This window comes from Ostrinia furnacalis, unplaced genomic scaffold, assembly GCF_004193835.3.
Source record: "Ostrinia furnacalis isolate ACB-3 unplaced genomic scaffold, ASM419383v2 OfSCF0216, whole genome shotgun sequence".
In the NCBI taxonomy this organism is placed as follows: domain Eukaryota; kingdom Metazoa; phylum Arthropoda; class Insecta; order Lepidoptera; family Crambidae; genus Ostrinia; species Ostrinia furnacalis.
This window is the reverse complement of record NW_021130455.1, coordinates 1,452,623-1,478,221: the sequence shown is the minus strand read 5'-3', so window position 1 is coordinate 1,478,221 and position 25,599 is coordinate 1,452,623. Positions and strand designations below refer to the sequence as shown.

The 25,599-nt window shown below is 36.6% G+C and overlaps 5 protein-coding genes and 1 long non-coding RNA gene across 24 annotated transcripts; 5 read left to right on the top strand and 1 right to left on the bottom strand.

Moving 5' to 3' along the window:
• Nucleotides 1-2,314, top strand: LOC114357489 (acanthoscurrin-1-like). The gene is made up of 3 exons (XM_028311107.1): nucleotides 1-130; nucleotides 657-1,065; nucleotides 2,172-2,314. Exons 1-3 carry the CDS (start codon nucleotides 1-3, stop codon nucleotides 2,176-2,178), a joined length of 546 nt encoding a protein of 181 aa, XP_028166908.1. The 3' UTR covers nucleotides 2,179-2,314.
• A 4,549-nt stretch (nucleotides 2,315-6,863) lies between these two features.
• LOC114357111 (uncharacterized) lies at nucleotides 6,864-7,508 on the top strand. Its single transcript, XR_003656276.1, has 2 exons — nucleotides 6,864-7,042; nucleotides 7,360-7,508. It is a non-coding gene; the product is annotated as an uncharacterized LOC114357111 (long non-coding RNA).
• Nucleotides 7,509-10,218: 2,710 nt separating this feature from the next.
• LOC114357244 (suppressor protein SRP40-like) lies at nucleotides 10,219-15,369 on the top strand. 19 transcript variants are annotated; one of them, XM_028310769.1, is made up of 17 exons: nucleotides 10,219-10,327; nucleotides 10,713-10,730; nucleotides 11,145-11,219; nucleotides 11,578-11,649; nucleotides 11,736-11,786; nucleotides 11,875-11,925; nucleotides 12,801-12,863; nucleotides 12,972-13,043; nucleotides 13,131-13,193; nucleotides 13,323-13,394; nucleotides 13,562-13,624; nucleotides 13,762-13,833; nucleotides 14,013-14,072; nucleotides 14,522-14,638; nucleotides 14,792-14,851; nucleotides 14,997-15,062; nucleotides 15,237-15,369. In XM_028310769.1, exons 1-17 carry the CDS (start codon nucleotides 10,258-10,260, stop codon nucleotides 15,305-15,307), a joined length of 1,116 nt encoding a protein of 371 aa, XP_028166570.1. In that variant the 5' UTR covers nucleotides 10,219-10,257; the 3' UTR covers nucleotides 15,308-15,369. The 19 variants fall into 19 exon arrangements, with proteins under 19 accessions (XP_028166570.1, XP_028166621.1, XP_028166581.1 ...); XM_028310820.1 differs by having other exon boundaries at nucleotides 10,220-10,327; nucleotides 12,801-12,834; nucleotides 13,027-13,043; XM_028310780.1 differs by lacking the exon at nucleotides 11,736-11,786 and having other exon boundaries at nucleotides 10,220-10,327.
• A 2,167-nt stretch (nucleotides 15,370-17,536) lies between these two features.
• Nucleotides 17,537-18,264, top strand: LOC114357478 (chromatin assembly factor 1 subunit p90-like). The gene is made up of 2 exons (XM_028311097.1): nucleotides 17,537-17,871; nucleotides 17,957-18,264. The coding sequence occupies exons 1-2, from the start codon at nucleotides 17,703-17,705 to the stop codon at nucleotides 18,262-18,264; spliced, it is 477 nt and encodes a 158-aa protein (XP_028166898.1). The 5' UTR covers nucleotides 17,537-17,702.
• A 1,691-nt stretch (nucleotides 18,265-19,955) lies between these two features.
• On the top strand, nucleotides 19,956-21,513 carry LOC114357228 (uncharacterized). The gene is made up of 3 exons (XM_028310749.1): nucleotides 19,956-20,252; nucleotides 20,491-20,638; nucleotides 21,241-21,513. Exons 1-3 carry the CDS (start codon nucleotides 20,192-20,194, stop codon nucleotides 21,377-21,379), a joined length of 348 nt encoding a protein of 115 aa, XP_028166550.1. The 5' UTR covers nucleotides 19,956-20,191; the 3' UTR covers nucleotides 21,380-21,513.
• A 2,460-nt stretch (nucleotides 21,514-23,973) lies between these two features.
• On the bottom strand, nucleotides 23,974-25,443 carry LOC114357344 (cold and drought-regulated protein CORA-like). The gene is made up of 3 exons (XM_028310919.1): nucleotides 25,343-25,443; nucleotides 24,599-24,802; nucleotides 23,974-24,121 (listed from the first exon to the last, which is right to left on the bottom strand). Exons 1-2 carry the CDS (start codon nucleotides 25,404-25,406, stop codon nucleotides 24,603-24,605), a joined length of 264 nt encoding a protein of 87 aa, XP_028166720.1. The 5' UTR covers nucleotides 25,407-25,443; the 3' UTR covers nucleotides 23,974-24,121; nucleotides 24,599-24,602.
• Nucleotides 25,444-25,599: the final 156 nt, after the last annotated feature.

Genomic DNA, 25,599 nt, shown 5'->3' with positions numbered 1-25,599 from the left:
ATGAAGTATGACATAAGCGGGCTGTATATAAAGACAGCCGAGGAGGTCCTAGGCACAGTGTGCAGGATGGTGCGACTAGCATTACCCGTTGTTGCCTTAGGGCTATTCGCCTGCGTCTACGCAGCACCAGGTAAACAAACCGCTTTTAATGGTCATATTTAGCCGTTTTGTTTTGTTGTATTTTTTTATTAAAATTGATAATGCAATAACAAAGTTCGTGTAGTACCTACCAAATAGGTAGGTATTAATATGTAGATTATGCTCAGTCATTAGGCAGTTCATAAAATAAAGACCTTATTATTATATTGAAGCTTTGCAGAGCTTTAAAAACATTAACTACAAAGAGTTACTGGTAGTTAACCAGTAGGCAGAGAATGCCCATGGCATTAAGTTCGCCCTTTAAAGCTTTAAAAATAAATAAACAGATTATTAATAGTGTCGGCGCTTCGTTAGCCACTTCAAAAACTGATGTTAACAATGCACAATGATTACGACATCAATATCAAGTTACTTTTCAAAGTGGATTTCAATACCGACTTTAAGCGAAACAAGGGTTTCTCCCCTTATAGTTAATATCATTCTGTAGGATTGCAAAGATGCTCGATTTTTCAGTCAGAAACCAAGACTTGTTATTAAATGAAATGTGTACTCCTCAGGCTATGGTGGCGGCTCTAACGGAGGCGGTGGATTCGGCGGAGGCGGCGGCGGTGGCGGCGGATTTGGTGGCGGCGGTGGATTCGGTGGCGGCGGTGGCAAAGGCCTAGGAGGAGGCGGTGGCCTGGGAGGCGGCCACGGCGGCGGTGGTGGCCTGGGAGGCGGCGGCGGCCACGGAGGCGGCTTGGGAGGCGGTTTGGGAGGCGGCGGCGGCCAGGGCGGTTTCGGCGGTGGCAGCCACGGAGGTGGCGGCAACGGCGGCTTCGGAGGTGGCGGCAATGGCGGTGGCCACGGCGGCGGCGGCCAAGGTGGCTTTGGAGGCAGCAGCGCGGGCGCTCAAGCTTCAGCCAGTGCCAGCGCCGGCTCCGGCGGCTACGGTGGCTACGGCGGCGGCCACAAGGGTGGTTACGGGTGAGCACATCTCAACATCAAGTCGTTTAGTCTCTACTGCAGGAGGACGACCTTCTAATATGGATGATTAAGACTAAGAACTTGCTACTTGTAGCCAATAACAATCATTACACCAACCTCCTATAGTGGTTCATTCAGTTGTTATAGGTACAACCCACACTATAAAAACAACAAATATATTTATTACTAGCGGCCGCCCGCGACTTCGTACGCGTGGATCCCGTTTTACCCCCTTCATCCTTACGCGGTTTAGATTTTTTCATACAAATGTTTTTTCCCGCTAACTCCCGTTCCAGTGGGAATTTTGCAATATCCTGTTGTGACTAAGCTTCAAGTTTACTAAGGTACCTGCATGCCAAATTTCAAGCGTCTAACTTAAGCGGTTTAGATTTTTCATACAAAAGGATTTTCCCGCTAATTCCCGTTTCCGTGGGAATTCCTAAGTATACTATAACCTGCCCAGGAGTATGAAGAATAATTGTACCAAGTTTCGTTAAAATCCGTCGAGTACTTTTTGTTTCTATAAGGAACATACAGACGGACAGACAGACAGACAGACAGACAGACAGACAGACAAAAATTTTACTGATTGCATTTTTGGCATCAGTATCGATCACTTATCACCCCCTGATAGTTATTTTGAAAATATATTTCATGTACAGAATTGATCTCTCTACAGATTTATTATAAGTATAATAGATACGATTACGGTTCTCGTTCGTTTCAGCCAAATGACATCTACTACTGGACAAAGGCCTCCCCCAAGGTTTTCCACAATGAACGGTCCTGCGATTACGGTTCTCATCACACTACATTTGCCTCAGCAGGATTAGAATTCTACAACCAAATCTGGCGCTGAAAGCATTACACTAACTGCCGAGCCAAGCGCTCGTAATTATTCAAGATCATTTTAACATCACTTTTGATAACATATTTTATCTCAATATTATATACTCTTCTTCTTCTTCTTTTCGTGTCGAGAACAAACCTACACAGTGTCTACCCAAAACTCCGCCACAAGAGTAGCGTTGTCAGTAGCACTCCAAATTAGATACTCATGAGAAAATGTATGTGATTATTAATAGTGATATCTTACTTTGTTCCAGACGCTAAGCAAACTACCAAAAATGACCTCATCCGGAAGAATGGACATCCCAAAAGCTCTTTGTGATATTAATACCTATCTTATAATTTTGCCATAATTTTGTTACATTGTTTATGTATCAAAAATTATACTAGCACAATTTAATAAATTGTTTTTTCTTTATTCCATATATTCCTCAATTTAAAACATGCACAGCATTTAACGTTACATTTTATTTTTCATATATTCATATATGTATTGCATTTACAAAAACGACTAAAGGAGAACTTAATGGCGCTCTATACCAGATGACTAGTGTAAAAACCGGAGTGACTACAAAAAGAAACTAAAAATTACATAAATATCAGTTTTAAAACAAGTACTTAGCTCTTGAATAATTTTATATCGAGTTCGAGACTTCTGTTACTGTATTGGACTATCTGGAAATCATAGGTCACCTATGATTATCTCAATGATAAATCATAGGTGGCCTTTGTTTAGTGGACTTCCTGTGGCTGAAATGATGATGATGAGCGGACTATACTTTAATAACTTCACCATAATAATAAATAAAAAAAAATCGAGTAATTATGTACTTTGAGATGTGTAATATATATTAACAACTGTCTGTATTGGGAAGACACTGGCTCCTGAAATACAGTTTACACTAGTTTAGGAGCCAGGGTTTCAATATAAAATGTTACAGTGTATTACATCAATAAAAATATTCTTATTCTTAATAAGTAACTATATTTAAGCAATTAGATAAAGTTCCGAGTATTTAACTTATTTAGGCTTCTCTTTAAATACTTATTGGCTTACGACATCTGACGTACCTACGAGCATGGACCTATAAAAAAAGGCGGACGGAACTCGCGCTAAAACAAAACTGTGACGCAAAATTTTGGCGTTTGTCTATTGTGTGAGTGAATTTAGGGATGCCATGTTAGCCAAAACATTTTACCCATTTATTTTAAGAAAAACATAGATCGGCAGATGTTACTTGGAAATGTAGACAGAATTATTCCGTGCCATTTTAAAAGGATGAAAGGTGTATGCGTTGAGGTAGGCGCGAAATTTTCAATGTTCAAATTTTCTTACATTGTTTGCAAGTCAGTGTGTCAGGGTATGTACATAATGTTGATCAAAAATAATTCACGCAGTTACAAATTACGAATCTTGTGTACATTATAATCATAATCTTATGCATCATCAATATATTATTATTATCTCTGATAGATTTTTTTTAACATACAACCTGACACTTGACACTGACTTGCAATCAATGTAAGAAAATTTGAATTTCGCAGTTCCACATTTCCAAAAGGAAGGATCAAATTTGCCTATGAAAATATATCCCATTAAAACACAATAATTATGATAAATTATTTTATTTCCATAGTATGCGTAAAGGTATCCTTCCGTTTGGCCAAATTACTTTTCGCCAAATTTCACTTCGCAAACAACTTATCGCCAAAGTTTCATTTCCCAAATGAACTTTTAGCAACTGTACTTTTCGCAACTAATTCATTTGGTCAAATTATCATTTGGCCAAATTTTACTTGGCAAATGTTTATATAGCAAATGTTTTATTTTGCCAAATATTATATCCCAAATAATTTGTTTGGTCAAATTGACACTTCACATACTTACCCACCGTTACCCACAAATCAAACCATAAGGCAGATGATCATGGTTTTCACAAGAATTTTATGTAAAACAAAGAGATTGCAGAAAATAGTATGGTTGCAGAAAGTAGGTATTGCATAAAATAGTAGGTTAGGTTAGGTTAGAACAGTGACCCTTAACGCGCGAAGGCGAGCGAAGCGTGCCGCGGCAGCGGCCGCCGAGCGCTAGAATCACCTCTATTGTTAATGAATCATTTGGAAATATCGATAAAAAGAATGAAATATGAAAATTAATTTAAAACAAATTTTATATTAACTACCCACTAAACAAAATAATAACCACAAGTTAATTTGTATTCCATTCTACGCACCAATCAAATTATTTTGTAAATAGTGTATCGTGAAATATTTTTGCCAAATGAAACGTTTGCCAAAACATACTTTGCCAAACAATAATTTGCTAAACAATAATATGCCAAAAACGGCATTTGCGAATTAAAAGTTTGCTATAAGTTGTTTTGCCAAATGAGAATTTGCCAAATGAAAATTTGCGAAACGTTGTTTGCGATGTGATATTTTGGGAAACGTTTTTTGGCCAAACATTAGTAATCCATGCGTAATACATAACTAAAAAGTCCTAAAATCATTATTAATTTCCCATATTTCGGGTAATTTTCCCACGTAAATAACTGAGAACACTGGTCTTTGACGTATTATTTTTTCAAGTGAATGACGTTTGATTTCAATTAATTTCAATATTTTAATGTCGGGAAATAAGTGATTGGATTATTATTTTACCTGTGAAATGTGATTCCTTAATTTTTGTTTGTTCGAACAGAACGGTTTTTACACAATTTCATCGCACAAGACATGTCGTATTCGTGTTGTTTTTTCGCTGCTTAAATGTGTCAACTGTGTGAAGTTTGCTCTCGAAGTGGTGTAACAGGGTGTGAATGTGTGCGTGCCGGCCTGTACGTACAGGCAAGCTGGTGTATCCTAATGTCACAGTATTTTGTTGATGAGACTCCGTCCGACTTTTTTTATAGGTCCATGCCTACGAGTATATTCATAGCTATGAATATTTTATATTACAAAACAAAAATACTGTAGGTAAATCTACTCAGCTATTATTTTGATTTTTTTAAACCTACAGTACAACTAACAACGAACTACAGTAAACTTAGTGTTAATTTACGTAATTAACTAGTTAAAATGCAAATTAGCTTTTTTCAGAACCTCATTAACTACATGTATTTATCTAAAAGACGTCATATAGTTATCGTGTATGGAAAAATCAAGTCAAAATTTAATGAAATTCTTTCAATGTTGAATATTGGCGTATTTTGGGGGGGCCTGGCCCCTGATATGCCATGTCTAGAGATGGGTAGTGGGTAAAAACCCATTTCACCCGATTGGGTTTAAACCGGGTGATTTGGGTAAAAACCCGGTTTTTACCCATTATCACCCATTCTGGCGGGTGAAAACAAAAATAGCGTTTTTTTTAAAGTGAGAAATGGTATTTGTTGCTAAGGGGGCGTTCTAGTGTTACGTAATGCAATCTGGGGGGAGAGGAGGTCTTGAAAAACGTTACAATGCGTTACATTGGCGGAAGGGCGGTCGATTTCAAATTTGTAAGCAGAAGTACTTTGTAGTTGGTGTTTTTATTTGTAACTTTATACCGTAATGTCATCAAAGAGAGTGTTTGGCATCTTTGGCATCCCCCCCTCCATGTCCTTGCCATGATCACAAATTATTGTGTTCCTACTAAATTTCTTTTAAATCGGTTCAACGATTCTTGAAATAACACCATTTTATAAAATAATTGGTCACATCATCATAACGTGATCAATTTTACGATTTGGCCACGATATAAATGCATATTAGTGTTAAATTTCACTTATTACTTATTAATCAATAAACTTAAATGAGAAAAATTCAATAAAAATAAAGAAAAGATACCAATTGAAATAATTATAAAATTATTTGTTTTCACCCGGTGTAAACACCCACGGGTGGAATGAAACGGGTTTTTATTGGGTTTTTACCCTCATGTGGGTTTTTACCCGGGTGGAAACCCATCTCTAGCCATGTCACGGGGGGGGTCACGAGTAGAACTATCAACTATAATCTTCAAATCCGTCGTAGCCTAACATCCTGAGGTCCTAAATCCATAATCCTAAAAGTATTTTGTCTTTTGCGCCCAAAATGTTAACTACCTAGGTACAAAATTTGAATTTGAAAAAAATACCTGAAAGAATTTGTAAAAAAGTACCGATACCTACTATACCGTAGTTGTACTGAGAATTAATTAGACAACATTGTATGATTAATTAAGAGCCATTTCACAAAAATATTCCGCGCGAATTTAGCTACAAACTGTCAACGCAACGACAAAAGAGTAAAAAGAACGCCGAAATGGACAAAAAAATCTTGAGCCGTGACCGTATTAAGACTTGATATAAGTTATTAATTTTAAGGTAGAATAAGGTATTAAAACATGATAAATTAATTTAAAATTTTAATAGAGTTTATTTAGTCTTTTAAAGATTTTTATACTTATTTCGATTAATAATGAAACACGAATAGGTATAATATGTAAAATATATTATATTAAGTACAAAATAAAGACAGTCACATAGTGAAAAAAAATCTGCCCCCTTGCAGCTCCATCATCGGACCCTGGATATCATTTACCTAGACGAAGTATTCGTCAAGGCGAATTACACAAGCCCAAACTCCATAGGGTTCTATTGTTTTGTTATGGAGTTGCAATGGAGGTGGCCATTGAAACTCCTCCAGATCCATTATCAGACAGAGCTAAGAAATAAATAAATAAATAAATATTATTTTTATTTAACAAATAACTAAAATAATTATTATTCATCTTACTATCTTTCTTCTTACTAGTCTTACTAATATTATAAATACGAAAGTTTGTATGGATGTTTCGATGTTTGTTACTCTTTCACGCAAAAACTACTGAACAAATTTTGATGAAGCTTTACAGTACAGTACAGCAGTACTAGGCAGTCTGTGTTCAACTATCACTCGGGTCGGACGTTCCTATCGCAAGACCGTTGGTTCACTCAGTTCCGATACGACTCTAGTGCTGTGTGTAATTATTCTCGTGAATACACTAAGTTTATTAATTTCTATGATTGGATTTCATTTTGCCTGAGAACTACGTCATGAACCCTTAACCAGAAGACCCTGTCGCCAGCGACAGCGACGCTCATCCATCCCTGGCGTCGACCAGAATAACAATGTATGTATAGGCTATAATTTATGACGATCTGTGACAAACTAAATTTCAAGCGGGTGAAGCCGCGGGCAATACTACATATTTCATGCTAGCTTTTTGCCCGCGACTTATTCTGCGATGAAGTGGAAAATGGTTCTAATAGAATTAAAATATTCTAAGAAAATTAATTTTGTTAAATGATTATATTTTTTGATATATCTACAAATTATTATGTTTAAATATTTGAATACTTACAAAATTATGAGATCTTTCTAAAACAAAATTACACTACACCTGCCGCAGATTTCTTTGTAAACAATGTTTTTTTGTTTTTCCTTCAGGTGCTAAAATCACCAGGCTATTGTGTGCGCATACTCTGGAGTATGCCACATACAACTGGTCGTCGGAGAAGCATAGATTTCCATTAAGTCTACTCCCGCTACCATATGGAACTCCGCTAAAACTCGTGAGGGCGCCAACACTTGCTTTTGTATCGAAAATTAGAATGAGCAGCTGCGCACGCGGTAGCCGGTTGCAGGCTCTATGCAACCACACTATTTTAGTCAAAGTCAAAGTCAAAGTCAAAATTTCTTTATTTGTTTGGACTAATAAATAGTTCTTACAAATCGTCATTTTGCTCTTAAACCGTGGTCCCTAAGCATGAGATGGGAAACTGCACTCTCTTGAATTCTCTTGAATTTGATGGTGTTAGGGGAATCCTAGGAATGAATACAGACTTTCCAATGGAATCTCCTCATCAATATTGCGAAATTGCGAGTTGCAATGCAATGTTACGTTTTCACTTGTTATTTTATTGTAATCTGACCTTGATTTTTCAAACACGTGTCAAAATAAAAAAAATAATTTAAATCAAAAGTACTAAGGAATATTTCATTGATATCAACTTAGAAACAAGCACAGATCACAGAAACTAAAGGGAAATGTGACAAGGGACAAATTGGAACATATTGCTTGTGAAAGCAATGATGACAGTAGCGACGTCATTATGTAAACAGTTTATATTGCTTGCATAGTACTAAAGATTATTCGAACGTTGAATACTGATACCGCAATGGATAATGAGCACATAATTTGATTTCTTTGTGTGTGTGAATTTCTAATACGACACTGAGTTTCGAACTCAGCGCATTACTTAGCATCTCTCTATATTTCTATGGAACCAAGTTATCTCCAAAATAACATTCCACACCTTTTTAACCTAGTCAGGTAATAATTTTAATAAAATACGAAGCACGTCATCTATCAATAGGATATATGTATATTTTAGAAGTTAATAAATTATGCATAAAATATAAACACTTTAGAAGTTTAGTTAAATCGTAGAATTTCTGAAAAACAAGTACTAAAATCGTACTGAAAAAAAAAGTATTAATATGTTATCTAATTTATTTATTAAACGTCGAATTTTATCAAAGATTTTGGACTAAAGTTTTTGAAAATATTTTATAGCCAACATAGAAAAAAATTAGGATTCTAAATCGTGAAAGAAATTTTTTTCGGAGCCTATTGCCTCCAAACAAACAAACAAACAATTAAATCTTTCCTCTTTTATTAGTATAGATTTAACAACAGAACAAAACGCTTCTTTTTCTTCTTCACGAAACAAAACTCAAAGCGGATAAATAAATAAACAAATCTTTGGACAATTTCACAGCGCCATCTAGTCCAAAAGTAGGCAACCAATATGCTTGTGTTAAGGGTGCTATCATAATGGATATACTTTTTTATAATTTATTTATTAAATTAAATACATGGTACCTACATATTATACATAGTTACACCCAGATCCGTCAAAGAAATTAAAATTCATCATTTCAATTTCTGCTCGGCCGGCCGACTCGAAACAGCCTCTCGGCATAGTATCAAATGTATTTGGTCGCCGTACAAATCACCGCTTCACGACACGAACGCACGTAAACGTCACGGCGGGAAAAATGACACACGTCCTGCCTTGACGGGCGCTCGCGCCATACTAATCGATGTCGGCTTGCGCATTGTAATTTATACTGATATTCACATCAATATTTTGACAAAGTGGTTACTAATATTTAAACAATAACTGTAGAAATCAATTCTACAATGAATATTCTTTATTTTGGGATACTTTTATTGCAGTTATTGCTGTGTTTTTAAACCAAAAACCACGATCAAAATGTGACGTTAATCTTCAAATTTGCCAAATTATTTTTAGATTTTACTCAATAATGGTAATGAAATTCAAGAATCTATTTCATTAATGAACTACAAGAATATATGTCCGATGATTACTTTATATTTTTAAGCTTATTATATGAGCATAAATAATAGATACAGGACTTTGAAAATGAGTCTGCGGCAATTTTTTCGTAAAATGGTTGTGGGAGATGGGGCACTGTGAATTAAGCAAAAGAGTTTTAGTAAATCCGTTTCATTAATGGTCAACATCAAGGATTGACCTATCTTTCGCAGTTATTAAATAATCTCTGGGTGTTGCTTAAGATAGTAATTCATGCTTCCAAAATCTTAGAAATTCGCACGAAAATGTAAAATGGCTCTTAAACATAAGTTGTAGATGTTTATTTTTCAGACTTTTTTTGTCACCATACCGTACACGTGAATTGAAGTTAAGACTACCAAGTTAATAAAATAGAGAAACGCATTGAGACCCGTGCCTCTATTTTATTTGAAATGGGACGCAAAAGTTTAAATCTTATACCAAGTTAATATTTACATTATGCTTTAGTCCAAAAGTATACACTATTTGATAATCCCGCTCTCCCTAGATTCCCTGCACTCAAAAGTTTAGTTTCTTCTTGTGGTGGGAACTTCTGTTTCTTTGACACCAAGGAATAGAGGTCCTACTTCATCGCCTCTATATTGAATGCAAAGTTAGTCCAAGACTATTAGAAAATAATAAAATAAGTAGGTATTTTCTTGAACTTTAGATTAGGATATTGCATCTAAAAAGAAGGGAATTACCTAGCTAATACTGTTAAGAAAATAAATACTAATTTAATTAAGTCTAGTACTATCTCTAATTTTTTCTAGTCAATTCGCTTAATATTCAGCGACCTTCAATTACCTTCAAAAGATTTATAATTAAGAACAAATACATTACTACAAATTAAACGGTTTAATGACTTTCTTATTATCTTTACATTTTCAGCAAGTGATTAAACTACGTTATATAAACTAGCTCTCGAATAGCGATACTCACTGTACCTGTGAAATCTTCAACAATGAACAGTCTATCTTTACTCTTTTTGACCGCGTTGGTCCTGGTGACATCTAACGTACAGTCAACGAATGGTAAGTTACATTACTTGTGTTCCCGTCTTCAAGTACCCGCGAATCTAGACAATAAAAATAAGTTGTTATCGTGGCCTCATGCGACTGTATGGTATACCCCGGGGTTTTCAGGACGGAACAACGCCATTTTCAGTGCGCCGAGAGTCCCACACACCACCCTGTCCCCCGGCAGTGGGACGGTGCACAGAGAATTTCCTCCGCTTCAAAAAAAAAAAGAAATGTTTAGTTTAGTCACAGGAATAGCAACAGTCCAGCGATCCATGGGGACCAAACTAATGACTCTCTAATCAGTTTGACACTTTTATCGGACTGCCGACTCAGTGTTACAGCGATACTAGCATTGACTTTGGATTAGTTTAAGATTAAACTTCTTTATTTGTTTCAGGGGCGATTACCATTGGAGGTACGTTCAAAATTAAATATATTTAAAACATTATGATCCTCACATAGTTAGTTCAATTACTATGGGAACAGAAATCGAACTTTCAAAATAATATCATGCCACATTTGAGCTGGCCACGTCCATGTTAGGGTGATGTGAGATATGGATCTGGAGATTAATTCATTTCAAGATAATATACTACAATTAATAGCAGGACACTGGCCACCTGGTGGTCCACGGTAGCCAAGGACTTAGAACTTGCCCAAACAAATATTTCGACAACCCAGGACAGACTGTTCTCAAAGCCAACCCCAAATAATGGGAAATGGCTAGGACAAAGAAGAAAGAAATACTAAAATATACCTTGCCATTATGATTAACTCCCTCTTCATTATTTTTTCCTACAAGTAGTCTAAGTCACAATCTTATTAACAGGTATTTTGTCTGGATTGGGAGGAAGCTCTAGCTCATCAACCACCGAATCATCTTCAAAATCATCAATACTTGGAAGTAAGTAATATTATAACTATGCTATGACTTCTACGTTTACTAACTTTCACAGTAAAGTAAACAGTCGTAAAATTCCTGACATGGAAAGGTATGTTAAATTCGTCTTCTCTAGTTTAGTCTTACTATACTATTCCTTAGTAACAGATGTTATATCCGGGTTGGGAGGAATTTCTAGTGGCTCAGACGATGATTTTTCAAGCTCATGAATAATTTGAAATAAGCATAATTTAATAATTAATTCGATATCAAAGTAAACATTTGGAGTTAGTGAAAAGTAGAGCTATGATTTAATTAAACAGACATACGAATAATTGACTTCACAATCTTTCAAGTAGTTACATCCATTTACTTTTATCAGGTATAATATCTGGATTGGGAGGAAGTTCTGATGAATCAGACGACGATTCTTCAAGCTCATCAGTAATTGGAAGTAAGTATAACTTTGAATTCTTCATAAAACTAAGCATTTTAAACGAGTTCTTTAATGGTAAAGGTATGTTCACACTTCCCTCCCAGGTATAATATCTGGATTGGGAGGTAGCTCTAACGACTCATCAGTAATTGGAAGTAAGTTTAACTAATTTGAATTCTACATAAAACTTAGCATTTAACGAGTTCTTGAATAGTAAAAGTATGAGATACATTTCCCTCTCAGGTATAATATCTGGATTGGGAGGGAGCTCTAACGACTCATCAGTAATTGGAAGTAAGTGTAACTAATTTTAATTCTACACTAGCGGCCGCCCGCGACTTCGTACGCGTGGATCCCGTTTTACCCCCTTCATCTATCTTACGCGGTTTAGATTTTTTCATAGAAATGTTTTTTCCCGCTAACTCCCGTTCCCGTGAGAATTTTGCAATATCCTGTTGTAAATAAGCTTTAAATTTACTAAGGTACCTGAATGCCAAATTTCAAGCGTCTATCTCGTGGCTTAGATTTTATCATACAAATGTTTTTTCCCGCTAAATCCCGTTCCCGTAGGAATTTTGCAATATCCTGTAATAACTAAGCTTTAAGTTTACTAAGGTACCTGCATGCTAAATTTCAAGCGTCTAACTTAAGCGGTTTAGATTTTTCATACAAAAAGATTTTCCGTCTTATTCCCGTTTCCGTGAGAATTTCGGGAATTCCTTGTTGTAACTAAGCTCTAAGTTTACTAAGGTACCTACATGCCAAATTTCAAGCGTCTAACTTAAGCGGTTTAGATTTTTCATACAAAAGGATTTTCCCGCTAATGCCCGTTCCCGTGGGAATTCCTAAGTATCCTATAACCTGCCCAGGAGTATGAAGAATAATTGTACCAAGTTTCGTTAAAATCCGTCGAGTAGTTTTTGTTTCTATAAGGAACATACAGACAGACAGACAGACAGACAGACAGACAGACAGACAAACATTTTACTGATTGCATTTTTGGCATCAGTATCGATCACTAATCACCCCCTGATAGTTATTTTGAAAATATATTTCATGTACAGAATTGACCTCTCTACAGATTTATTATAAGTATAGAAGATAATACATAATACTAAGCATTTAACGAGTTCTTGGATAATTAAGGATTTTACACATTTATCTCCCAGGTATAATATCTGGATTGGGAGGGAGCTCTAACGATTCAAATTCAAACTCATCAATCATCGGAAGTAAGTATGATTGATTTTTACATCAAACTAAGGGATTTTTCAAACGAAATTAAATCCCTCTTCACTAGATTTAACTGTTCTTAGTCTAGGTCAATTATTTCTTATCAGGTATTATATCTGGATTGGGAGGAAGTTCTGATGAATCAGACGATGATTCTTCAAGCTCATCAGTAATTGGAAGTAAGTATAACTAATTTGAATTCTACATAATACTAAGCATTTAACGAGTTCTTGGATAGTTAAGGATTTTACACATTTCTCTCCCAGGTATAATATCTGGATTGGGAGGGAGCTCTAACGATTCAAATTCAAACTCATCAATCATTGGAAGTAAGTACTTAGTTAACTAATTGATTTATACATCAAATTAAGCCTTTAGAAAAGTTTGTCCAAAGCAATCCCTCTTCACTAGGTAAACTGTTCTTAGTAATAGTCTAGGTAAATTTAATTTCTTATCAGGTATAATATCTGGATTGGGAGGAAGTTCTGATGAATCAGACGACGATTCTTCAAGCTCATCAATAATTGGAAGTAAGTATAATCTGTTTTTGAATTTTGAGCTATAATAACTCAGACGATAGTTTTTCAAGCTCTCAGTACTTAATCGGAAGTACCTAAGTGTAACTAATTTTAACATAAAACTAAGCATTTAAACGAGTTCTTGAATAATAAAGGTATATTACAAATTTCCCTCCCAGGTATAATATCTGGATTAGGAGGGAGCTCTAACGGTTCAAATTCAAGCTCATCAATCATCGGAAGTAAGTACTCGTATAGTTAGTTAACTAATTGATTTTTACATCAAACTAAGCCTTTAGAAGAATTTGTCCAACGCAATTAAATCCCTTTTCACTAGATTTAACAGTTCTTAGTCTAGGTCAATATAATTTCTTATCAGGTATTATATCTGGTTTGGGAGGAAGCTCTGATGAATCAGACGACGATTCTTCAAGCTCATCAATACTTGAAAGTAAGTAATAACTTACTATTTTTTAATTTTACATTAAAGTAAGTCGTTAGATGTATGTATAAAGATTAGCCTCTCCTTCACTAATCAGATTAGCCCCTTCTTCACAAATGAGATTAGCCCCTTCTTCACTAATTTTAACCATTTTTCAACCAGTTTACATCAGTATTTCTTTCTTTCAGGTATTCTATCTGGATTGGGAGGAAGCTCTGATGATTCAGACTCTTCAACAGTTCTAGGACGTAAGTGCAAAATAAAGGGACTCGTAGGAGATTTCTACAGGAAAGTAAATAATCGTTTTGATTGTTTACTTTCCTATAGAAATTAAAGATTATAATAAAAGATACAAAGTAAAGTCACACAAAAAGCTGGCATTTTATGCCAACTGCGAGATCTAATTCCTAAAAAGAAGCATTTCTTTTCAGCAATTAAATTCATTGGTGAAAAAACTAACTAGGCGACTATAGCCCAACTGTGTCGGCGTCGGACTGCCGATTAGATAAGTTCGATCCCTGTCGGCAATTCCTACCATAAGCTACCATTTTAGAAAATAACTTTGCCCTTTATAAAACTCTGAAAATAAGAAAGGGAACATTTGTAATAATTATTTTTTTTACAGGATTGAGACCGTTCCCGCCACTTTAAAAAATAGCAATAACATTAATACTATGCATACTAATCTATTTCTCAGGTATTATTTCTGCATTGGACGGAAATTCTACTGGCTCCGATACAATTTTATCAACGATTATATCCCGACTGGAAGGAAAAACATCTAATGAAACTTTAGTTAAAAGAATAACTGAACGTATGTATATTATTATCGTCACTACAATATAATTATATCTATTAATATTAAATTATTATAACAAGTTTTGAACGCGACTTTGCTCACGGGTGCCGCCGTATTTTAAGTTTTATGATCGAAAAATACAAAAATTAATCGAGTTTTTTTCATCAGGTGTTACATCCCTATTGGGAGGAAGTTCTAGTGATTCTCTAATCCAAAGAATAGTAAAACGTAAGTCTGAAAATATTATATTACTTTACCTGCTAGCTGCAATTTCACTCATACTATTAGTATTGTCGGAAAAATTGGATTCTTAAGCATTTTATCCCAAAATAAGCTACATTGCCTCATACATTTTTTATTTCTGGTTTGCCAGGTATTCTATCCCTAATTTTCGGAAGCAGCAGCAGTTCATCTTCTAGCAACAGCACAATATTAGGAAGTAAGTAATAAAATGACTCTATTTTCATAATTTAAGTAGTTAGATAAATTATTACTCAATTCAAATAAAAAGCGACAATCGTGAATTTTCTGGATGTTTTCAACACTTTAAAAAATCAAGTATCTACTGAAAATGTTTACCAACAAGTTTGACTCTTGAACCCTTTTCCATCAGGTATCATAAACCGAGGCAAGCGTGACGTAAGCGACGAGTCCAGTGACAGCTCTGACTACAGTGATGAATAACCACGTTGCTACATTTGATTCAACATTATGATATTTATAATAATAAAATTATGTGTATATTACACTATCGTTTTCATTTTTTTAACAAATACCTAAGGGAATCCCCATTCACGTAGTAGATGAACTAAAATTATGTTCACGATTTAATGTCCTGGGTTCAAATCCCAGACAAACTGGATTTAATTTTATATTTATGGAGCCCTCTTTCAAGGATTATAAGAATGTAAACAATATAGCATGACCTACCACTACTTGGGACAGCATATTGGCTGGTGTTGAGAATTGGCGGAAGAAACGGCCCAAGTTTCTGAATATTTCCATCTTTAAACGAGTAAACTAAATAGATCAGATTTTATTGTTGTGAAAAGTATCCAGTAATAAGTTTAAAAGTTATTTTAACCATCTAAGGTAGCTCTATCTTTGAAAATTGTCAGTTTCACTCGTTATCTACGAGTAACTACGGGTTAGACGAAATTCTTTCAGTTATTATTATGCTGTTTGTTTTCCTAACAATAAAATTAACTGGTAGTTAGGTAAGTACTAATTATTTTCTAAAACTTATATGTAGATTGGTCTCACGCTATGATTAATATAGGTATCACTAGATTTGCTTGATGCTTCGTAACAGCTAAGCGCTAATAGTCCAGTCAATGAATGCTTTAACGACGATGTAGAGAGAAATCCCTGGAACACAATTTCTGACCTCGGGACTTTATTTAGACTAGTTAGGTGGTGAACATAGCAAAAGTCCCCGCCCTTAGCCCTTGAGCCGGCGGGGAGAGGGGGGTTTAAAGGTACCACTTTTCGGTTTTTCGCTTAATCCTCGAAAACTATGCGTCCTAGTGACATGGCTACTATGAACCAAAAAAAGCTTATTCAATTTGCTACAGGTGAGACAGTCAAGTTTTTCTATTATCTTGTATAGTTTTCGCGGCATCTGCTCTAGAAGGTCTGTAATATTGTAAATTTTAATTTTGTCTTACATGTTCCCATCAGGAGAAAATCGACTAAATCAACATTAAGCAAACATTATAGACATGCGGGAGCATGTTAAGCCTAGTTTCAGGGAGGGGACTGCATCGTGCGTATATTTAGACGAACTAATTGGAGTCACTTTTGACTCCTCATCACTCAAAAAGCACTGTGCATTAACACTTCAAATTAGGCTCATGTGTTGAGACTTGCAAGATAAACATCAGCTTTAAATTTCATAAATATACCTCAAACGGTTATTTAGGTATTGGCGTTCAAAAATCGACATTTAGGACACTAAAATCTAACTATCACCTGTGAAATGTTAAAATTTACTGGTTTTTTATTTGTTCCTTTGTATTTACACAACTACCTATTTGGATGCCAAATTTAAACCTTCAAGGTCATCTGGAAGTGGTTAGAATTTGGTCTTATAGGTCAGCCATGTAGATTTTTAGACGTCAATACCTAAAGAACCGTTTGAGGTATATTTATGAAATTTGAAGCTGATGTTTATCTTGCAAGTCTCAACACATGAGCCAAATTTGAAGTGTTAATGCACAGTACTTTTTGAGTGATGAGGAGTCAAAAGTGGCTCCAATTGGTTCGTTTAAATATACGCACGGTGCAGTCTTCTCCCTGGAACTAGGCTTAACATGCTCCCGTATGTCTAGAATATTAGCTCAATGTTAATTTAGTCGATTTTCTCCTGATGGAAACATGTAAGACAAAAATAAAATTTCCAATATTACAGACCTTCTAGATCAGATGCCGCAAAAACTATACAAGATATAGAAAAACTTGACTATCTCACCTGTAGCAAATTGAATAAGCTTTTTTTGGTTCATAGTAGTCATGTCACTAGGACGCATAGTTTCCGAGGATTAAGCGAAAAACCGAAAAGTGGTACCTTTAAACCCCCCTCTCCCCGCCGGCTCAAGGGCTAAGGGCGGGGACTTTTGCTACGTTCACCTCCTAACTAGTCTAAATAAAGTCCCGAAGTCAAAAATTGTGTTCCATGGATTTCCATCTATAATGCTTTATTGACTGGACTATAAGTAGAAGTTTTACAGTGCACTATTTAACATCATGCACTTGTCAATCAGTTCACCACAATAGTACACAAATTGACGAGGATCGAACTAACGCACCGAATCGGCAGTCCGTCATCGTTAAGTGTAACGATGACGGACTGCCGATTCGGTCAGTCCCTATACACATGGATAAGTATTGGCGACAATAGTGATTGTCGCCAATACTTATCCATGTGTATAGGGACTGACATAACAAGGGACATAAATGACAAATGGTAATTTAATGTTATATACTCGTAGGTACGATTGAAATTGCAATGATATTGGTCTGACAGGAACGGCAAAGAAAGTGAGCACACTCCCGTACTATTAGGAGTCAGTGCTTATTCATGCAATTGCCAAGATATCTTAAAGTTTCTATCGATAATTTTTCTTTTCTGTGTGAAATTATAGAAATCATCTTTTCAATTGGTAATATATTATCATCTATAGGTGATGATGACAGTGATTACGAGAGTACCACTACAACAAGCACCCTTCTTGAAAGAAAAATACAACGTGAGTAATGATATAAATGAAAAATTATAATACATATAAAGTAACCGTAAGATAAAGATATAATTTAGATTTTATTACACACCAGGGCTTATAGCTCAACAAGAAGAGCGGGAAGCCAGAAAGGAAGCAAAAGAGCAAAGAGAAAAAGAGAAAGCAGAAGCACGACAGGCAAGGAGGGAAGCGAAACAGGCTAGAAGAGAAGAGCGTCTCGCAGAACGTCTTGCCAGGCGTATCGCTAGACGAATGCGTCGTCGTGGCCAAACTGTCAATAACAGCTCTGAGAACAGTAACAGTTCTGAGAGTGTCATCAGTGGCAGTGAGGACAGCGGTATCGATGTCAGCGAATCGGTTAATTACAGTGCTGAAAGTAACAATACTAATATTTTTTTTTAAATTCTTTAGGGGCTATTAAATCGACGGAATTTTGGCTATGATGCAATGTTATAAATATTGCAAGTAAGGTAGGTACTGCAACATGCTTTTTCAAAAACTATATGCTATCTGCCAAATACACGTTACTAGGTTTTAAAATATATATAAAACAAGGAAAAAAACATCTGTAAAAACTACGTAAAACCTGCTCATGAAGTCATGATTTCAATTAGACACAAAGTCTAAAATAATTTGAAGATAACTATACCAACTTAATTATGTATGTTTTTCAAAGGGGAATAGAGGCGAATACCTATTTCTACACTAATATTATAAAGAGGAAAACTTTGTTTGTTTGTTTGTTTGGTTGTAATGAATAGGCTCTATATCTATTTTGGAAAAACATAGGGTTCAGGGGTCCACGCGCGCGAAGCCGCGGGCGGAAAGCTAGTATACAGATAAACACAGTTTTCATAATGGGATTTTGAAACAAATTCATTTTAAGCCTCTGAGCAGTGTCTTTCAAGAGGAATATGATGTGAATTAGCTTTTTCAGCCAGCAGTTAGTTCTAAAGCTCGGTCTGTGCTCGCTCACTCACTGCGGGCGGCGGGCGCCCGTCGCACAGTCGCGACAGCAATATAATTACGCGCGAGCGATAAGGATGGGTGGCTTGGGGTCATTGGACAAAATTCTACATGCTCGCAGACCAGACTATAGCTAGCAATTAATATAAATAAACTGAGAAATGATCGCTTACCTTGATAAAGTCCGAAGGAACTATTGCTGAAAGTCCGTGTAATTCCCAGAGACGTAGTCACCCATTCCAAGAACACAAAAAATATCTTGAAAAATGATTGACACACACAAATGCACAATACACTAACTTGTTTAAAAACAATACCGAACGCGAAATAAGTAATAACAGGACAATGCTAATACGAGTAGCAGCGATTCGCAAGACGTCCTGAACCGAACTGATGCAAATTGTGCACTGTTTGACAGTTGGAATGTGCGAACCGCCGAACTACCCTCTTTTTCCGAGTGGATCGCGATAGGTATTTTTACAATTACCCTCAAAATTATAATCGTTACGTCAACACTGTCATAATATTATGGCGTCAAACCATACAGGCATACAGCCCATTGAACTCGGTTCGTCACGCTGTTTATGGCGATGTGGTATTGTATGGCAAAAATATTTTTTACACCTCATATTCGCCAATGCGCAATGGCCTAATGCACTCTAGTGTGTTTGTTATTCTAAACTTGAAGCATCACAGCAGATAACCCAATATTTTAAGGTTATGAACTTATAAGTTATTAATGCAGGGCAACAAATTTGAATTTAGAACGTCAAAATTTTAAAGACAAACGTCACCATATGATTTTTTTTCAATTTCGCTTGAAATGAGGCAAAGGCATGACGACACAATAACGGAAAATTTTGAATTTGGAAGAAAAATAATTAACTCCATATTAGAACCACAGCAAAAGCAATTCACCAAAGCTTTTGTAGCTTAAATACATAATTTTGTAATTCATGAAGGGAAAACTTTGGTGGTAATGAGGAAAATCCACGTTTTCCAAATTGCCCTATAATTTCGTAACGTCATCATTAAAGAGGCACCTGAATAAAACAACTAAATTGCTCATGTCATGTAACGTTACGCTAGAGTGCCGACACCTTAAGATCCCTGGTAGCTGTCCAGCGCTCACAAACCAAAATTACGTCTTGTCAGGCCAATCGTTTGACCTTACCAAAGTCAAGGACAGCAGTCTCCGAATCTGATCACCCCGAATTAGGCCGTCTCCCTTTGTTCCCCTGTCACCGAGACTGACGTGTGACCGTGTCGCATCCGACGACTTGACGCAGCGTGACCGGTCACCGATTATCACCTGTATATATATGCTGGATGCGCGAATAAAGGCATATTATATTTGGGCAACATGACACGAGCAGTTTTGGTAGTGGTTTTAGCTGTGATGGCGATTGGATTATCTGCACGCGGTAAGTTATCCACCTTTTACTTGGAAAGACCATGACACCCTCCAGCGGGATGGATGCAAGATGGCAGACAATGGTTGAAAGAGGCTGGCTGGAGAATAAGATCAGAAGGTGCTTAGGGGCAGGCCTATATCCAGCAGTAGACGAAATAAGGAGTGTGAATTGTCATTTTAGTTAAATTTACCTGTTCCATTTCATTTTCTTCGACTTATTTATTTAATACTATTTCCCCTATCTCAAGGCATTCGCGTAAGACGCGGCTACAACAACAGCGGCTACGGCTCAGGCGGGTACGGGCGCGGGAGCGATGAGGGCGACGCCAGCGTCAGCCAGGAGGGCAGCAGTAGCTGCAATGGCAGCGGCAATAGCGGGAGAGGCTATGGGAACAGGTGATGAGGCACATCTAAACAGCTCCTATCTCAAGGCATTCACATAAGACGTGGCTATAACAACAGCGGCTACGGCACATACCAGCGTCAGCCAAAAGGACAGTAGTGGTTGCAACGGCAGCGGCTACAGCGGGAGAGGCTATGGGAACAGGTGATCAGGCTGCTTTTACACTTATCTTATGAAAGGTAGAGTACATTTGCAGCACAGCCAATTAGTATTTCGATTTGCCGCACAACGGTATCTGTCCCTAGACTGTCCCTTTACGACTACCTATTCTCGAATTTCAAAAAATCAACATCATAAAACATATCTAATTTCAGAACAATAATATAATATTTTATGTAGAGACAAACTCTAAGTTTCACTGTTACATAGCTCCGTTTTTACTGTAAAATACCTTTCAGTAAACAAAGTTTCAATAGCAAGACTAGTTTGATACCACTTCTAAAGCCTGGTCCGTGAGCACGTAGTAGCTTGGGGTCATTGGACAAAACTTTTTACGATAAGCGAGAACTAGTGACAGTGACCACTAGTGGACTGCAGTGGGCAGACAATTTTCACCACTTCCCACATTATAATAAGAGTTGATTTCCCTTGACAGCGGCAGTCGCGAGCTGGCCTACCACAAGGACGGGCGGTCGTCCTCCGAGCGCGTGCGAGGAGGACGCTCCTTCGCGTCCGCCTCCGCCTCCGCCACCGCCTTCAATCAAAACCTGAGGAGCAACCTCGTTAATGTATAGTTGTTGGGATGAAACTGAGAATTAATATGGGGCTAGTTAAGAATTAGTTTGTAGACTTTTGTATAATTAGATAAAGCATAGCATAGATAGATTTATAAGATCGATTTACCTACTGTAAGATTTGTCATGTACGAGTAAAAGGACAATGTTCGTTCTCCATACATTGTTCGCCGTTAGATCAACAGTGCCGAAAAAATACTTTCTAGGTTCTAAATGACACAAATCTTTATGTAAGAACAATTATTCCTGGCGGACCAATTCTATAAACTTATTGATAGCAATATTGTTATCATAACCTCTTACTTACTAGTATTGTATTATAATATTGTATGCACATCGATTTGGGAGATGTTCTGTATTGTAGTTGTCGCAGCCAAATTGTATTATAATATTGGACGGGTTTTGGAAATAGCTCGGCGTTCCACTTTTATCATTTACTTACTTACATTTTGCACGTAAATAAATAACATGAATCCTATGTTTACTTTCCACTCTTGACATTTAACACGTGACTTACCAAACTAACTATCTCCATGGTTACCGTCTTAGTCTATGCATGACTAGGGATTGAACAACTTTTAATTGAATATTATTAACAATTCTCGATAATTTTTATCGATTGAAAAATATTCGGTATTTGAATCGAAAGGTATATTCAATTTTATCAATATCAAAATATTCAATTTTAATAATAAAATAAATATTATTTACTACCACCTATGAAATGTTCTGAAAATTGCCTGGAGCGCTCCCCCAATCCTGGGTTTTCCCTTTCCAAACTGAGAGGACATCATTTTGGTTCTATCGATACATTATAAAGGTAGGTACTTAATATTTGAAATGTATTACCAATTATTGTTATAAGCATTTTGAGTGAATAAAACTTTCAATTCTATTAGAACTTTAGACATTTCTCTCACTTTAAGCGGCATTGGATTTTTCATCGGATTTTGAAACTGTTACAGATATATTAAAGATGATCCCATATTTATGTCATTGTCAATATCAGTATTATGATCACAATTCTTTTTATTTTATTCATGACCTTTTAGACCAGTTGGACACATTAGATAGCTTCTTGTAGTATCGTGCAATATATTTTTAACTTTTAATTAAAATCTAGTCATACTGTAGCAATTTGGACGATTTATTTTATTTACAAGATCGGTATCTTATTGTCTATGATGACCGCAATCAACATCACTATTACGTGGATTCCTAACAATGAAGTACGGCATTGCCTTGTGCCGATTTTACATAGATTTTATCGACACAAATTATGGAACTTCATAGGATATGGAGCAGGCCACGCCCTAAAATGTCCGGATGTCGTCATAGTATTATGGAATACATATAAAAGACTTTTATTATTTCATTTTCTAATCCTCAAGTGTCCATTACAATCTAATTAATATTTATGTATTCAAAAAGTAAGAGATCAATTTTGATACTTTACTGCTGTGCCCAGGAATCTGAGGCCGTTTCTGACAATGTCCTTTACACTCATTATTAAATTAACCGAGAACCTACCTGTATCTTTTATTTATTTATTTTTATTTAAGTTTATACAAGTACGTAAACCGCCTTCCACTTTAGTGGATGAGGCTCATAGTCCAGCAGTGGACTGTAAAGGGCTGTTGATGATGAAGTAGGTACGTATACGATATTAATATTAAACATTGCAATAAGTATGAAAATTTCATAAAATTCTATGCCAAAGTACACGTGAAACCGGTCAGATTGAACATAATCACACACAAATTAAAAATCTTCAAACAACAACGGATACGAAAAGAAGAAGAAGACCTCTACTACTCGTATAGCTATTTACTCATCACTCTACTATACCATTGGCCGCTACTGAAAACTTATGTAGGTACACCCACACCACAGCAACAAAAAGTGCATTTATTTTATCTACTTAAAAAAAGAATGCCTTTTTTCCTTTTTGTTCTTCTCCCTATTTTGAGGTCGCATGCGCCTGGACTCCTTGACTGCGTGGTGCGTGACTGGCCACTCAGAACTTTTTCAGATTTTTCTCATCGACGATTGTCATTTTTCAATTGTTTTTGTTTTACGAATTTATTTTCGGCTATATTTATCACGCCTTGACTCGGACCTCAACGTCCTCAACCAATATTTTAGTGAGTAAATTAATTTATGCCGTTTTATTAGTTAACGCGCACGATGTGACGAATTCATATAAAATCGAATATGTATTTGTCAACCCAAAGCAAACAACATAATGTAAGACGAGTATTTTATATTCCTTGTAGTTTGCTAACTATGAATCGCAGTCTCGTATATTTACACTGTTGTACCTATCACCTGTCCGTAGTCTCCCTTAGCCCTGCGAATCCCTTTAAGTATACCTATTTTACATATTTTACATAGCAAGTCATTGTCTATTCAACAAGTAGGCAGCAATTCATTCTGTGTAGGTACCTACTTATTGACGTGATTTTTGCCAATCAGCATTTTTTGCGAACCTGCTAGTGCGTTCAACTATTGTCGATCAATTCAAGGGCATCATTTCAGTGTTGAGTTCTGCATTTTTTGGTTCCTATAATAAAATTAAGTCAATATTAGATTGTGGACATATTTATTAACTAATTGCACTTAAAACCTTACTTAAATAACTTAAACTATTACTATCACATATTTTTCATGGAAATGCGGAATCTGTTTAGCGATAATGGTGGTTCGTGTTTGTTACCAGCGGCAGGTGGGAGCGTGCTACCTCTGAAACAAATGAAAGTACTTAATTAAATACTTATAGTTATTACGAGTAAGTAAATAAGTATTATTATTCAATACAGGTAGGAAACGTTTACGCGTCTTAACAAACTACTTAACTCGAGAGAGCATAAAAAAAACGATACGTTACAAATCTTGGCTCCAAGCCTGCGCAAACTCTTAGTAAGTTGCGACTACAGAGCTTAAAGTTTATTTATTTATTTTTTGGGAAATATACGTTACATTAAGGGTTCCTAGTAGTTCGTAGTATTTACCTATACATAAGTCATTATTTCACTTATCAGTTCTTCTTCTTCTTCGTCGCTACACTCTTGCCAGATTAGTCGTGGTCATTACACCAGGTCCGGGGCAAGCCTAACAATCTGTCGCCTTTCTTGTGCACTCGTGGACTGGACCATTGATTTATCAGTTATAAAAGGTAATACTTAAACTAAAATAACTCTGAAATTTTAATGATCTTACAACTTCAACCCAGGTATCCACCGCCGGACTGGGAGCTGGCGCTGGCCGACGACTTGGAGGAGGAAAAGGACTGGCCGACGCCGCCGTGGCCGCCGTAGCCAGGCCCGCCGTGCTGGCCGTGGCCGCCGAAGCCGCCGAAACCGCCGCCGCCGCCGCCGCCGAAACCGCCGAGTCCGCCTTCATAGTGCCGCCGCCCTCGGTCACCTGCCATTCAAAATCAAATGGATCATTGAGGTAATTTGAATTTATCAAAAAGCTTACTTGACTTTATATGATATTTGTCATTGTGTGTAGAGTGTAGATATTGTACAAATTGTAGGTACAGACAGACTGCCCATCCACTGCCCGCAACTGGACAAAGGCTTCCCTCTTGGATTTCCATAAGGACCGGTCCTGCGCTGCCCGCATCCAGGTACTCGGTCCACCTAGTCAGACCTAGTGGGAGGCTTGCCCACACTACGTCTTCCGGCTCGTGATCGCCGGCTCGAGAAATGTTTTGCCCCAGCGGCCATCAGCCATCATTTTCATTCCCATGAGTAGGTAGGTAAAGCGAAATAGTCATAGTCAAAGATTTAGGTCTAAAGCTATTATTTAAAAATGTAAGTACCTATTACCTATATTAGGTATGGTGTTGCAGGGTATACCAGAAACTTATTTAACTAAGTAATCAGCTCTACTATCACCAACTTAGCTTGTTGATCACAGTAGAGCCGATTTAGTAAAAGTACTCCTGTCTCTACATACCTGGTGCAGCGATGCACGACGCGATCAAACCAGCGAAGAAAATGTATAAGACAGCTTTAGACATGTTTTGGACAGGTGTGGAAGCGGACTGACGATTTGCCCACCAGTCGATGCCTTTATACCATCCTGGCACAACCGAAGTGCCAAATCATCCTATATTGTTTACGCCAGTGCGGCGAATTCCAAGTCATCCAGTTTTTAGGGCCCCACAAAAGTTTTGAAAAACAAAATCTTTATAAGAACAGTCACATGGCATG